Consider the following 15,392-nt stretch of genomic DNA (forward strand, 5'->3'; position numbering starts at 1 on the left):
GTGCTGAGGTGCTGGGACAGGGTGCCCAGAGAAGCTGTGGCTGCCCCATCCCTGGCAGTGTTCAAGGCCAGATTGGACACAGGGGCTTGGAGCAAGCTGCTCTAGTGGAAGGTGTCCCTGCCCATGGCAGGGGATTGGAACTGGATGAGCTTTAAGGTCCCTTCCAACACAAACCAGTCTGTGGTTGTTTGATTTTGTGATTCATCCCATGGGTCTGTAGTTAGCTCATGTGTTTTGCTTTGCAGTGGGCCCTTCAGCAGTTTTATTAATAGCCTTTCTTTGAAACTAATCTGAGAAGAAGAGACTGAGCTGCTGCCATCTCTTGACATGGCAGGATGCAGCAGTTGACCCAAGGTGCAAAACTCAACGAAGACCTCTTTTCTAAAGGCTGAGAGGCAAAAGCAGTTTGCTAATTTGAGTTAAATACCACTGTGTCTACACAGAGTATGAGGCGAATGCAAGGTGATGTGATTTGAGGTAATCCGCTATGGTGCACAGTAAGCTGATGATTTCATGTTTGCTGGAGGCCAGGAGATTTGTTGCTGTGACACCGCCGGTGTGTGGGAATATGTCAAATGGCATCAGTCCTTTACATGGTCATGTATCTTCAAGCAATGAGTGAGGCAAGAGAAATGTTTTTAGTGTCACAGTTCAGTTTAGGATGTCTGAAAGGACTTAGAGGAGACAGTGTCAATTTTCACTCTATTTAGAGAAATGGCAATAGTTACTAAAAATTACGTATCAGCTGGGCTGATGCCCACTAAATAGAGACTTTATTTTGGAAGCAAACTCAAGTGATAAAATGGAGGTTTTTGTCCCTCTTTTCATTCCAGTGTTATTTTGCTATTTTCAAGTGCCTTTTTACTTCATGTTTTCAAACCAGCAGAGTAGTCAGACTTTGAAATGGCTCTCCAGAGTGTTTCTGGACAATGACAGAAAACCTGATGAATTTTCAGGTGGTGATTTTCTTGTTTATGAACAATATTTTGTGGGAGGGATGTGTGCAATAGCAAAAGAGACAGGAGTTCTCTAGAAACCCTACCAGTCTTGCTTTTGTACACCCATAATGTCCTAGTTTGGCTGGATTGAGAAGACTTCTGCCAGTTTGGAGCAGGTAAGGGCCTGGTTTAACCTCAGATTCAATGTTTTCAGCCTTGAGAAAATAATTGACACAAATTCAGGAGCTAAATGCAGTCTCAACAGAAGTGTGGGGTTGCAACTGGAGGCAGAAGGACAGACCATGGTATATTATCCTCTTCTTACCCTTAAGTCAATGAGAGCTTGGCTGTGTTCTTTGCATCCTGGTGTCTTGTATATCCAGGCCTTAATTTGTGAGCATATCAGGGCATCTGTGTAATACTCTTTGTGGTGGCAATTTAATGTGGCACACAGAAGGTAAAATTAAATAGGTAAATAAATCTGCTCAGCCACAGTGGTTTACATGTGTTCTTTCTTTGGCTGGATACAAATAATTCACTAATGTGTTTCCTCGTCTGTCTTATCACTCTATTACCCTCCTCAGAAGTACGTAGCTGTGAGGTCAGGCTTTTCCTACTCTCCATTTTTAATAGAGGGAGATTATCTAAAGCTACAGGTAACCCCAAAGTGTCTCTTTTGATCTTTGCTGAGAAAAGCCCTGCTTTCCCATATCTGTTGCACACTTACCCAAGGACACAATTGGTTTTGTGTCAGTCCTTAGGGAAGATCAAAACAAAATGAATTGGGAAGAAGGAGGGAGTAGAAAAAAAGTAGCTGTTATTTTCAGTTCTAGTTATTCCGGAACAAAGATTCTCAGTATCTGTTGCTTATCTATTGCTTAAATTTGCTCTGTTTAAAGGGTTTATATTAGCTGAGGAGCCGGTTCCTTGTACTTAGCAGGATATTTATTTGAAGTTATATTGGTTTTTCCCTTTATTTGCATATAGTGCTTCAGGCATTTCAAGAAGTTCATTTTGGGGGAAATGTTGTCTTACCATAACAGCTGGCTGTTACAGTGCTGTAATTCCAGCTTTATCAAAGCATCTAAGCAGAAGCATTAACTGCTGTCACAACACAAAGTATCTGAAAGGCCCATATGTTTCATAATATCCACTACAACTTTGTTATAAACAACTGAATGTTTCAGCTACAAGTTCTAATGCTGGAGCCACATTAATTTACATCTGTGTCATCCCATGGGCATCAGTATTCCTGTGAGAGTGTGGCCCTGGCAGAACATCAGCCAATCTGTTTCTCTCCATTTTTGGCTGGCTAGAGCTTTGAGCCAGGGTCTGTTTCTGATTATGTGTCAGATATTACGCACAGGAGAGGAATCCAGAACCCATGTTAGGCTCCATGGGAAGCTAAGTACCTCCTAATGGGATCCAGAAGCAGCAGCAGGCTGAGCAGAGCACAGTCTAAATCCAGCGTGGCCAGCCTACCACTGCCTGAAGCTAGCTGGTAGGAGACATCCATGACTCTAATTTCTGGACCATTTCTGAGCTCAGCACAGGCTACTTTGGAACAGCAGTAGCACTTTGAGCCACTTGGGATCCTTGGTTGTGAAGAGAGGTACTGACATGCTTTCTTACAGAGAAATCTAAAGTTTAGTTAAGTGGAAGTGCTGCAATTTCTTTTGTATGCTAGCTTAACAATTAGGAAATGAGAGACTTGGATTCGGTTCCCTCCTTGGTCTTGGTATTCAGTGATGGTGGCACTAGGAAAAAATACCCCAACCATCATGTTAAGGGCTACATTAGTGGGAGCCACCAGCCATTCATGTTCCACTCTTTGGGAGCAGCAGAGAAAAGCATTTGAGATTCATGGGGTCGAAAGGACAAGTGTGTTTGAACTTGGCTGTGAGTACACTAAGAAGGGTGCCCATCCCAACACTGAAAACTGTACTTCTTTCTGTAAGTTACAACATTAATGTTTTAAGCAGGGGCCAGAACCCAGTTCTCCCTTGATTAGCACCATTGCACCAACTGACAGTATCATGTTCCTATTTCTGCCTTCTTAGATTAATCTCATTTTAAAACTTGAGAGTTAATTATAAACTGGGCTCCGGCTCCTGCTTAGGTCATTGATTTTGTGTGAAAAGTGAAAACTGTTCCTACACACCTGAACCTTCACTGTGGTGTTTACTGCCACACATCATTGTGTAAAGGGAATGAGGGAGCAAATGTCTGAAAGAACACAACAGCCACAGCTGTTCAAGACTGTAAATGTCTACAGGAGCAAGCCTTTTAGGGAAACTGGGAGGAAGAACATCAAGATTTTGGATCCCAGCCAAGCATAGGAGTGAGCTAAGCATTGAGTTGCTTGTTTCTGTAAAGACTGGGGTACTACCTAAGGTATTAAAAAATGTCCACCTGCAGGAAAACTCTACAGCTAAGCAAGGAAATGTCTTTGGAAATTAGGGTTGGACAGCAGTTGAGAAAGGTTATTTGAAGTGCAGCTGTAGTCTGAAGCTCCTTTGTAAGGCTACATCTCATTTTAAGTACTGTAGCACAGTACTCAGCACAGGTGAGGCTGCACCTCAAATCCTTTGCTAAGTGCTGGGCCTCTCACTGAGACATTGAGGTGCTGGAGTGGGGCCAGAGAAGGGCAACGGAGCTGGTGCAGGGCGTGGAACACAAGTGTGATGGGGAAGGGCTGAGGGACCTGTGGGGTGTTAGTCTGGAGAAGAGAAGGCTCAGGGGGGACCTTACTGCTCTCAGCAACTGCCTGACAGGAGGATGGAGCCAGAAGGGGGCTGCTCTCTGCTCCCGAGGAACAAGGGATGGGATAAGAGAAAATGGCCTCAAGCTGCACCAGGGGAGGTTTATATGGAGATGAGGAGCAATTTCTTCCCCAGAGGGTGCTCAGGCATTGGAACAGGTTGCCCAGGGCAGTGGTGAAGTAACCGTCCCTGGAAGTGTTCACACACTGTGTAGATGAGGCTGTCAGTGCCATGGGTTAGTGGTGACCTTGGCAGTGCTGGTCAACAGTTGGACTGGATGACCTTAAAGGTCTTTTCCAACCTGGTTGATTCTGTGATCCTAATGACTGATAAGCTAGTACTTAAGAGACTAATGATTATCTTCCTTCTTGTAAATTCTGTCCTCCAAGCCTCTGGTTGTTGATTGCATGGATGAACTCCCTCCATCCTTCCGTGGAAATGCTGCCTTACTGATCATTTAAAGCTTGTAGTGGCAATGTCACCTATTCCTTCTGAAGTGTAGTGCTTACTGTCTCTTCAGGCCACCACACAGTGAAAATAAGCTGTCTTTGATCTTTCTTCATAATTTTAACTCCCTTAAGATTTTAGAGAAATGAAATCACTGAGTAACTTACATTTTTCATAAGTTTTTGCCTTTTGCTTTCCAGTCTTTATAAATAAACACAAGTAACTGTATGTAGTCCTGGCCATTTTGCATTGTGCCACTGACACTTTTGGGAGAATGAGGCTGTATTTAATAGGGGTATATTAGTGTAGTATACTACTGATAGAGTATTGTATCTCTGGGTATACACTGACATGGTTTCTCCTCTGTTAATAGAAGGCCTCAAAAAATTACAGAGGCAAAGCTCAATGTAGCCTTCAGGGGGCTTTGCCTGACTAAGGACTGGGCACATTTGGGAACTGTGTGAGTAGCAGGACCACTCAAATGCATTTGCATTATGGTGCATTATGCAACAACAGTGGGGAAGGGAGAATTTGGCTGACAGCTCTTGGAGAGTCTCCCAAGCTCTTACAAAACGTACCATCCTTTGTGGGATTGCTTGTGCCCAAGCTGAATGGGCAGGACTTTGGTTTCATAAGAGACAGTCAGATGCAATGAAACGGGTAAGTCTCTATTTATCTGTTTTTGACAGATGAGAGGAGTCAGGATTGCTGCAATTTGAACCCCTTATTAAAGTGATGATAATTATTCCAGATTGGAGGTTCCTCATCTATTAAATCTATATATATACTGCTGCTTAACTCCCAATGGTTATAGGTTTACTGTCACCAGGGTTGGCAGGAGTTCTGCTACTGACTTAGCAGGGATCAAGGCTAGATTCTTTGCCTGGTAGCCAGGGTTTGTGTTTTCATAGTTGCAGTAAATTCCTCCTTTTGAGCTTTGGCTATATTGTTATACCAGTGATCAGTTTGCAAGAACTTTTTCCTTGCAAAAGCAGATTCCTTTCCAGAATTTCTTCTCCAGAATACAGTGACTGATAAAACAGTTCTCATTTTAATAATGCCCAGCGTATCAAATAAAATAGGCAAATCCATCTTTAGGGCCAGTATCTGCCTTTGGTATGTCCCTTCTGCGCTGCCAACTTTCCAGTGGAACACTGGTTGAGTTGCCTAAGAAGGCTCCAGAAATAAAGTGATGAAAAATACAATCTAAAAAGTTGAAGGCAGAGATTCTTGGTTCTGCTTCCTACCTCTGTTAAACAGGGAGATGACTTTTGTTAAAATAGCTGCTCTGAGTTCCATGCAAAGCAGCTGTTCCCACTTAACCATAGATTTTTCAAAACTAGCCAAAGTTGCAGCTCTTTAGGCTTTAAATGCTTCCTAAATATCAAGTTACAATCAGTTCCTTTCTAGGTAACTGCAAAGAAATGAATGGAAACTTGCAGTTCTAGAGCTTCTTCTGCCCCTGACCCTGTTGAGAGGGTGATACAGAAAGACCAGAGTAGCAGTGGTACAGCAATGAAGCAAGGGTTAGTTATACAGGTTGACTCAGGAGTGTCTCTGACAGGAGCGAGAAAAGAATTCTGATATGGGACTGTTGAAACTCATGCCAAACACACACAAATAATGTTTCCCAGTGGTGGGATAGGAGCCTTCGTATCTTTATTCTGCTACTTTACTTTTGCTATGAATGACATCCAGGAATGCTTCCTCACTGCTTGAAAGTTAATCTCATCTCTTTCCTAATGCAGTCTGTATCTAGGCAGATTTGTACATGGCCTATGTCACTCATGGAGTGTGTAAAAACAGTCAATTTATCATCCTCTAATAGAGCTTTCTGCTGCCAGTCTTGTGTGATGCTTTTGGTCCTGCTTGAATAAGCTGAGAAATGAGAGGAGTTCTGCCCAGCTATAATGTAATTTTAACAATGTACCATTGGTATTGCCAGAACAATTAGATGCTGGGTACAGGTGGGTAGGCTGTGTTAACGAAACATCAGTTAAATTATCTGGAATGCAGATACAATACTTAGATTGTAGGCTGTAGGGAAAAATAACAGGGCATTTGGGGCCTCCCAAAATATAAGACAGCAGTGGTAGCATTGAAAATTCATGCACAGTAATGGAGACCTCAGAGCTATAGGCACAAACCATAAAGAGTTCTGCTACTGACTTAGCAGGGATCAAGGCTAGATTCTTTGCCTGGTAGCCAGGGTTTGTGTTTTCATAGTTGACTAAAGAAATGTAGCTTTAGAAGCTGAGTCAGTTGATTTTGTGGGTTAATAAAGAGAACAGAGAACAAGTCAGTAACACAAGTAAAACCTAAAACATGCAGTAAACTGAGAAATAACATGGAACTGTGAGCCAGCAAAGAAGGAGCAGCTGCCAGCCCCTCCTTCCTTACAGCCTTGGGCAACGTGGTTTAGTGCAATGTGTCCCTGCCTATGGCAGGAAGGTTGGAACTAGATGATCTTCAGGTTCTTTCCAACCCTAATTATTCTATGATTCCGTGATTCTATATAAAAGTGACCTAAAGTAAGGAGGAAGAAATGCACAGTATCATTCTCCTCCTGGCAAAAAGGAAGAAAAAATCATAAGTATTATCATTGTAATCATGGCAAAGTAGTTGGAATACTGACAGCTTACTATAACCAAGCCTTGCTGCTTCTAAAGAAGATCTTTTGAGCCCAGTGGGAGGGTGAGCATGATACCAGAGAAAGTCATAGACAGCGCTAGGTTTGTGTATAGTAGTTTGAATTATAATGTTATTGAATAAGCTGCAATAATCAGCTAATTGGACTGTAAGTTTTAGCATGACTTTAACTCTGTTGCAAAGACTTTAATTTTGGTTTCATGGAATGTTTTTTCAGCCCACACAGATTGCATGGGATGTTTGTTCTGGGCCCTAAGCATAAGGACAGACAGATAAACTTGGCTGTAATAGCTGGTGGAGAAGGTAGGCAACGAAGGCTGTGACCTGTGCTGCAAAACAGCCCCGCAAACCAGGAATGGGATGAGAATGTGCCCAGCACTCAGTATGATCTCACCAGCACTGTGGAAACACCTAAAGCTGGTTGTGTGATATGAAAACACGCAATTTTGTAAACCTGGGTCTAAAACTGTCTTTTAGTACACAGATCAGATGGCTGCAAGAGGTTACTGGGCTACCACCCTCCACTTGCTCCTCAGATGGACTATACTCTGTTAAAAACAAGTAGAGAGATGTAGTTAATATTGTATGGATCTGTGAGAATCTTCTTCCACAAGAATGTTGGAATTTCTAGTAGAGGTGAAGTGTTAAGACTTGATGTCTGAATACAACTTATTTTCTCTCAAGATGCAATATGTGAATAAAAGTTCATGAGAGAGTCACTAAATACTGACTAGAAGAGATTACAGTGATCTTCTTGCACTTGGACCCCTCGTAAGCACCTGCTGCAGGAATGCCTACATGCAATGTGTGCTTGCAGCCCAGAACTCCCTGTGTCCTGGGCTGCATCCCCAGAGCATGAGCAACAGGTCAAGGGAGAGGATTCTCCCCCTCTGCTGTGCTCTGGGGAGACCCCCCCTGCAGTCCTGATCCAGCTTTGAGGCAACAACACAATAGGGACATGGAGCTGTTGGAACAAGCCCAGAGGAGGCCATGGAGATGCTGCGAGGGCTGGAGCAGCTCTGCTCTGGAGCCAGGCTGAGAGAGCTGGGCTGGTTCAGCCTGGAGAAGAGAAGGCTCCTTAAGGGGAGAGATTAGAGCCTAAAGGGTCTACAAGAAACTTGGAGAGGGGCTTTGGACAAGGGCCTGTAGGGACAGGACAAGGGGAATGGCTTTAACCTCCCACAGGGGAGACTGAGATGAGCTCTTAGGCAGAAGCTCTTCCCTGTGAGGGTGCTGAGGCAGTGGCACAGGGTGCCCAGAGTACTTGTGGCTGCACCATCCCTGGCAGTGTTCAAGACCGGGTTTGACAGGGCTTGCAGCTTTAAGCTCCCTTCGAATCCAAACTAGTCTGGGATTCTGTGATACAGTAATAAGAACCAGTGAACAGTATTTGGTAACACCTATGCACTGTGGGCAGTTCCTGGGGAATTCACAAATGAATATGAATGAAGGGAAAAATAACAAGGTATCGTGTTTCCAGTCTGCTCAGGCAGTGGCCGCTGGCAGCTGCAGTGCTGGTACACAGAGGAGTGACTGACCTGACTTGCCTCTTTTCCAATTCCCTCTGCAAATAATCCTTTAACTCAAGACAGGTAATGTGGGTTTGTGGTATGCTCATTTCAAAATGCAGAAGGTTTTATCTCTGGTAGAACAGATAAGCTTACATTTCAGGAAAGCTGGCTTAATTTATTTTGTGTCAAGTTGTTTGCAGAGGAACGCTTTCCTCCTCTCTTCCCAAAACATAGAACTTCCAGAGCACATTTTGTAGGCAAAATGCTTTTGGCAGGGGATGGGTGGATGTGGGGGTGTGGACTAGACTGGGGCTTGCATAAAAGGGTTCTGTCATAGTCCACACCTAATTTACAAACCAACTCTATTAAGGCTGCTTTGTTTAAAAGAATGTTGGAACAAAACCTTATTATTTTTAATTATAGAGCCATAACAGTTTGCGCAGACAGAGCACAGATTGGCCTGATAAAACCTAGGTGGGATAAATCAGTTACCCAATTGTGACCATTTGCTTTACAGACTTTCTTGAGAAGGTTTTTAGTCTTCAGATAAATGCATAATGCTTCCACCGTCCCCTTTGATTCACTGAAGATGCTTTGTAACAGACAAACTATCAGTAATGGTTTGATTGTTTTGAATACATTTTAGACAACATCCTTGTTGCAGAAACTGCTCCTCTCTGCACAGTTTCTGAGATTGTGCATGCGAGTCCAGAGAAGGCCATGGAGATGCTCCAAGGGCTGGAGCACCTCTGCTATGGAGACAGGCTGAGAGAACTGGGCTTGTTCAGCCTGGAGAAGGGTCAGCCTTCAGTGCTAAAGGGGCTACAAGAAATCTGGAGAGGGGCTTTTGACATGGGCATGTGTCCTGGGTTTAGCAGTGGCAGTCATTTTTCTCTTTCTTGGTAGCTGGTGCAGGGCTGTGTTTTGACTTTCAGCTGGGAACAGAGCTGAAAAACACTGATGTTTTGGTTTAGCCAAGGACTTTGTGGGCCTCATGCTCTGCCAGGGAAGAGGGGAGCCGGGAGGAAGCAGAGACAGGACACCTGACCCAAACTGACCAAAGAGGTATTCCATACCACAGCACGTCATGCCCAGGATGTAACTGGGAGTTACCCGGAGGGGGCTAGAGGGACTGCAGGGTTGGAGGAGGTATCGGTCGGTGCTTGATCGGGCTGGGGGGCAAGTTATCGGTCGCCTGGTGATGGGGTGTTGTATTCTGTTCCCTTGTTATTTCCTTTATCATTACTATTATTGGTGGTAGCAGTAGTGATTTGTGTTATACCTTAGTTACTAAACTGTTCTTGTCTCAACCCATGGGAGTTGCATTCTTTTTGATTCTCCTCTCCGTTCCCCCAGGAGTAGGGGGAGGGCAAGAAGGGGGGGAGTGGGTAACAAGCTGTCTGGCTGTGGGTTAAACCACGACAGTTCTTTTTGGCGCCCAACGTGGGGCACGAACCCACGACCCTGGGATTAAGAGTCCCATGCTCTACCGACTGAGCTAGCTGGGCAAAGAGACAGGACAAAGGGGAATGGCTTTAACCTGCCAGAGGGGAGATTGAGATGAGCTCTTAGGCAGTTCTTCCCTGTGAGGGTGCTGAGGCACTGGCACAGGGTGCCCAGAGAAGCTGTGGCTGCCTCATCCCTGGCAGTGTTAAAGGCCAGGTTGGACCGGGCTTGGAGCAACCTGCTCTAGTGGAAGGTGTCCCTGCCCATGGCAGGGTGTTGGAACTGGGTGAGCTTTAAGGTTGCTTCAATCCAAACCAGTCTGGGATTCTGTGATTCTATAATATATTTAGACTATGCTTTATTTCACATGAGTTTTGATAATGTTACCCAACACATTTCCCATCTTGTTTCCAGCTACTCACAGTACATGAGGTATGTCACTAATGACCAGATTTTCAGTTTATCTCCTCCATAGAGGAACTTTTCTGAAAATCTGGTAACTGATTTCATATTTATGTTTAAATTTCAGCATTTCTGAAACAGTGAGGTGTAACTTCCATGCTCTCTATTTTCAATGGTATTTAGATGTGAAAACTTTCTGAATGACAGGCTGATAAGCACTGATGAAGACAGCTGTTAAGTCTCATTATGCTGTGACCTTCTGCAGGGAAGTTGCTGAGTACCTAGGGGCAGGTGAGACTTTCTCCTGGCATGGCAGCATCTGAAAGTGGGTAGTGATTCACACTGGTTACCTGCTATTTCTTTGACTTCGGTTTGAACATCCGTAGTGGGTGGAGTAGAAAGCAACTGAAGATGTATTTGAGTAAGTGAAATGTGCCTACAGGTATCCACAATTTAAAGTGTATCCACTTCTTATGCTCTGTGCACTTTTGTGTTTTTACTGCTAAACTACTACCAGTAACAAATCAGAATGAAACCTGCATGTGGAGGTGACTGATCAATCCAGCATGACTCTGACAAGTAAAGAGCTCTGTGGCACAGTATTTATGGCCCACCAAGGAAAAAAGCCCAAATCACCTGGATCTTTTTGGTCACCAAAGGCATTTAGGGTCATTGTCGGACCCTCATGAGTCACACCATTGATAATAAATACAATTACACCTAATGTAATTCTGTGTAACTGATAGAATTTTTATTAAAATAATTTGGGTACAAAGAGCTGTTTCAGGTTCCAGAAGTTCTGAACTTACCATGTAGCTGCATAAAATAAAATAGTATTTGTTCAAAATGCTGCTTACTCAAACCGGTACTTCCCGAGGATGCTCAATGAATATAGTTTAGCCATATTTAATACTTAAAAGCAGTGTAGATACACTGTGCTTCTGTGGTAGTTTCAAAGTATCTGAAGATCTCCACAGACTTTACAGATGCTTAGAAGAAGTTAGCTTTGAGTTATAATTGGGGCTTTCCTTTTCCTCACTTGAAATTCAGCTCAGCAGAGAGAGCACAATGGTTCTTTCACATTAGTTGTAACCCAAAACTATTCTCTAGGAAACTTCTTAGTAGTTTGAAAGAGAGCACATACTGAGGTGAGCAGCTGTGGAAAGCTGCAGAGGGTAAAAGTAATTCATAGTCCCTGTAGATTATACAGCCAAGCCCAGCATCATGCTGTGACCTTTCTGAACATGACCTACTGATTAGAAGAAGACTGGCTTTTTTTTTTTTTTTTTTTTTTTAATTGGATTTTATATCTATTCAAGCTGTGTTTCTCATTGCTCTTACTTTCTTACTTCTAGAATCATAGAATAGTTAGGGTTGGAAAGGACGTTAAGATCATCTAGTTCCAACTCCCTGCCATGAGCAGAAATCTGAGTTTCCTCTCAGTTTACCTGCCATCACTTCAAGGTACCTGCAAGCTGTAGCATTTGACATGTTCTTTTTAAGAAAAAAAGGACTTCTGCTTTTCTTGACCTGTAATTGAGAGAGTACTTAGAAAATATCCCAGATCCACTCTGTTTTCCTCTTTGGGTATGCTACCTTTTTAGAGAACCTTCATATCAAAACACAGTACACACTTGAGGCATCCAAGGACTGAACCTTCAGGCCTGTAATCTTAGCTGTGTGATGGGTAATTGAGAACAGTTAGTGGTTAAGCACTGAGTAAGTCCAACGGCTACTCAGCAGAATATTTCACTAGTCACAACCTCTTCTATGTTGATGTAACCAGATGTGTGGCAAACACTGTAATTTACATCATGACTGCCTGGCATTTGGCTTCAAGCACATTCCAAGGAGCAGAACAGCACCTAAGGTTACACACCAGGGGTATCCAGAACTGGCTTCTCTAGAAGCATTAGGCATGTCTGTACCTATCTCCCTGCTCACACTGTTAGTCATTGCTGTGTTTTGGGCTGACTGAAAAACAGGCAATCCAGTAGTGATCAGCATCTCCAAAATGCTTCCTGGGCAGTCAGGTTAGTGGTCAAACTAAGCCATGCTCCCTTGTTGTGTCACTGAATGCCCTTTTAAAAAGCCCCTCTCCAGATTTCTTGTAGCCCCTTTAGGCACTGGAGCTGCTCTAAGGCTTTCCCTTAAGGAGACTTCTCCAAGCTGAACCAGCTCAGCTCTCAGCCTGGCTCCAGCGAGGTGATCCAGCCTGGAGATCCAGCCCTTGCAGCATCTCTGTCACCTCCTCTGGACTCGCTCCAACAGCTCCACGTCCCTCTTATGTTGTTGCCTCGGAGCTGGACACAGGACTGCAGGGGGTTCTCACCAGAGCAGAGTAAGGGGAGAATCCCCTCCCTCAGCCTGATGGCCACACTCCATTTTATGCAGCCCAGCACAAAGTTGAGTACAAAACTGTATAAATATTAAAGAGTCCAGGGAATTGTTTTGAAAATGTAGAATTTCTAAATAAATGGGCAAAACCCAAAGGCTGTGTCACCACCTGGCAAAAAGAAGTGCCAGATGCAGGGCAAGCTTTGTGTTGGTTGTATCAACATACTCCATACTCCAGTGGTGACCTGTGTGTTCTCCTTAAGAAAATAGAGCATGTCCATACAAACTAACATCAAAAAAAGCTATTTCAATCTAGGCAACTGCCAGACAATCTACATGTCTTGTTTAAAGGATGCTTTGCAGGGCTGATCTGGGACATGCAGCCTGACTGTTGTTGGATCTGTAGCAGCAAATCTGGTTATCTTCAAATAGCTGCCTGAGTTGCCAATTTTTTTCACTGGTTAGGTCACAGAGCAGCCAGCATCTCCTAGCAATACATCAATGTTACACAAGAGTGTTTATGAAAGCACTTTAAAAACACTTTGATTGGCTGCATCCCTTCTGCTGCAGTGTGATAGTGTGTTAGTGTGCTGGTGGCTCTGCAAAGAACGGGGAGCTGGGCTTGTGGGACACAATACTCAGGCATCAATCACTGCATCACACCCTCAATGGTTTCTTGTTGCAGGTGGTCCACCTGAGTGGAGTTTATGCTTGTTTTATAATTTATGAATAACATGATCTTATCATAGAATCCCAGACTGGTTTGGGTTGGAAGTGACCTTAAATCTCATCTAGTTAATCTCACCCAGTTCCAACCCCCTGCCACGGGCAGGGACATCTTCCACTAGAGCAGATTGCGCCAAGCCCTGTCCAACCTGGCCTTGAACACTTCCAGGGGACAACAAATCCAAGTTCCTCCTCACCAAGGTCAAAAGGGAGAAGGGGAGAGCTGGCTGGCTGGGGCTGTGATGCCTCATGGATGTTGGTGCCTCACTGCATGCTTCTCTGGTCATTTTCTCCATCTCTTTTGCAGTTTCTCTGACAGGCTGTTGCAAATACTTGTGACTGGTGCTCACTGAGCAGCAGATGTCAATGCCACCTTGTTATCTTTGGAGTTGTGATTTAAAAATGGCACATTTGCGATGGGATTTTAAAACCTACAGCTATTCCAAACCGCGCAGGGAGCATGTGTGCCGCGGTACAGGCCCAGCACTAAACCTGCCTGGTGCCTTCGCTCCCTCCCAGGCTGAAGAACTTATGTACGTGTGAGGAGGGAAGGGCAGGACCAGGACAGGCCGGGAGGGCGGCCCGGGGGCAGCGCCACGTCGCACCGACAGCCGGTGGGATGGACGGACGGACGGACGGACGAAGCAGCGATCGCGGCGGCGTGTGGGGAGCTGGCGCCGAGGCTGCTCCTCCCCGTCTCGGGTGGGAGCGCTCCATCCACGTCTGCAAGTTCGCAGCGGCGGGAGGAGGAGCGGGCGGGCCGGGAAGGGCGGGCGGGCTCCCTGCTTCTCCCCCTTTCTCCGCGTCTCCCTCCCTCCGTGCGCCGTGCGCGCTGTGCGCTGCCCGCTTGCAGCGCTCCATGGCGGGGCCCGCGGCCGTGGGGCGGCGGGGCCGGTGCTGCGGGGCGCTGCTGGTGCTGCCGGCCGTGTTGGTGAGCTGGGCCGCTTGCCAGGCGCCGCCGGTGCCCTCCGCACAGCCGCCCCCGGAAGGCACCGAGCTCCGCGTCGAGCGGCGCTTCGTGCCCGAGAGCTGCCCGCGGGCCGTGCGGCCCGGAGACTTCGTGCGCTATCACTACCTCGGCTCCTTCCCCGACGGCACCCGCTTCGACTCCAGGTCTGGCCGGCACCCCCCTCGGAGTTGGGTTCCTGCGAGTGTGCTCTCGGGGAGAGCAGGGGAGGGAGCGGCTCGGTCCCCTGAGGGTGTTGCTGGGTACGGCTGTTGCGGTTGAGGTTCGGTTCAGCTCATCCCAGATGTAGCCCATGGGCACTTCTGGGGTGAGCGCTTGGAAGCAGGTCAGCGGCAGGCTGTGCAGTGCGGTGCGAGCGAGAACAGAGAGCTCCCATGGGAAAGTGTCTCTGGAATGTGAAAGGGTGAAGAGCTGGGGTGTGATTGCAGGGCACTGGGGGTGAGAGAGACCTCTGTGGAGGCTGGGTCCGGTTCCCAGTGGTTTGCGTGCCCGAACGGATCCCCATTGCATTCTTCCAGTTGCTTCTCCAATGCATCCACCAGAACCTTTATGCTCCAAGAGGGGAGACTGTAAGGGTATTAGGTTAGCCTGGTAAACAGGAGCACATATGGCATTGGAGGCTCTCACAGTACGCTGGCCGTTTCTTTCTGTATGTTTCCTATGTGTTCTCCGGGTTCAAACCTTCTGGAACACAGACATTTCTGAATCATTATAATTGCCAGAAATATAAGAGTTATCAGGCTGTGCTTACATAAAAGTTTTTGGGTAAGTTGACCTATGTACAGTGAAGAACCTGGCTGCTTTCCTGCTCTTATTTTAGGATCAGACAGCCTAAAGAGTGGGATCAGGAGCGTGTGAGGAATGTTGATGCTGCCCATGGCTTATTTGTTTTTTTCCTGTTTCATTCATTACCACTGATCAGAAAGAAAAAACAAAATGTCTTTTCAGTAATCCTGGTAATCTTCCATGTGCTTCAAGGAGAAATCTACTGCCTTAGGGAAGTAACTGTCCTTCAGTGCAATCTCAGCTCTTCCTCTGGAGCTGAAGTGGCTGGTAGTGCCCCTTCACCAGCGCTTCTGCAGGTAACATTTGAGATGCAGTAACTGGAGTTGGTGCAGCTTCGGTGACGAGGCATAGCGGGGACAGTGAACTCATTGGCAAGTGAGACTCTTGGAGAATCATCCTGAGCTGCAGATGTGAGGACACG

General features: G+C 45.7%; 1 protein-coding gene and 1 non-coding gene across 4 annotated transcripts in view; one reads left to right on the forward strand and one right to left on the reverse strand.

Moving 5' to 3' along the window:
• Positions 1–15,392, forward strand: part of FKBP9 (FKBP prolyl isomerase 9) — a 32,159-nt gene that overhangs the window by 224 nt on the left and 16,543 nt on the right. Inside the window, exon 1 of one of the 3 annotated variants that reach the window (XM_061359392.1) lies at positions 4,692–4,807. The exons of 1 other annotated variant lie outside the window; for it this stretch is intronic. Coding sequence is in view for 1 of the 2 variants with exons in the window: in XM_061359390.1 (XP_061215374.1) it covers positions 14,078–14,331 (254 nt within the window). In the remaining variant the exon portion in view is untranslated. Of the gene's footprint in view, positions 1–4,691; positions 4,808–14,046; positions 14,332–15,392 lie in introns of those variants that run through there. One more of the 3 variants, XM_061359390.1, reaches the window with a different exon arrangement.
• Positions 9,743–9,815, reverse strand: TRNAK-CUU (transfer RNA lysine (anticodon CUU)). Its single transcript has one exon. It is a non-coding gene; the product is annotated as a tRNA-Lys (tRNA).

This window comes from Neopsephotus bourkii, unplaced genomic scaffold (assembly GCF_033783945.1).
Source record: "Neopsephotus bourkii isolate Nb327-2 ecotype Australia unplaced genomic scaffold, CSIRO-AGI_Nbou_v1 NB_973, whole genome shotgun sequence".
Taxonomy (NCBI): Eukaryota; Metazoa; Chordata; class Aves; order Psittaciformes; family Psittacidae; genus Neopsephotus; species Neopsephotus bourkii.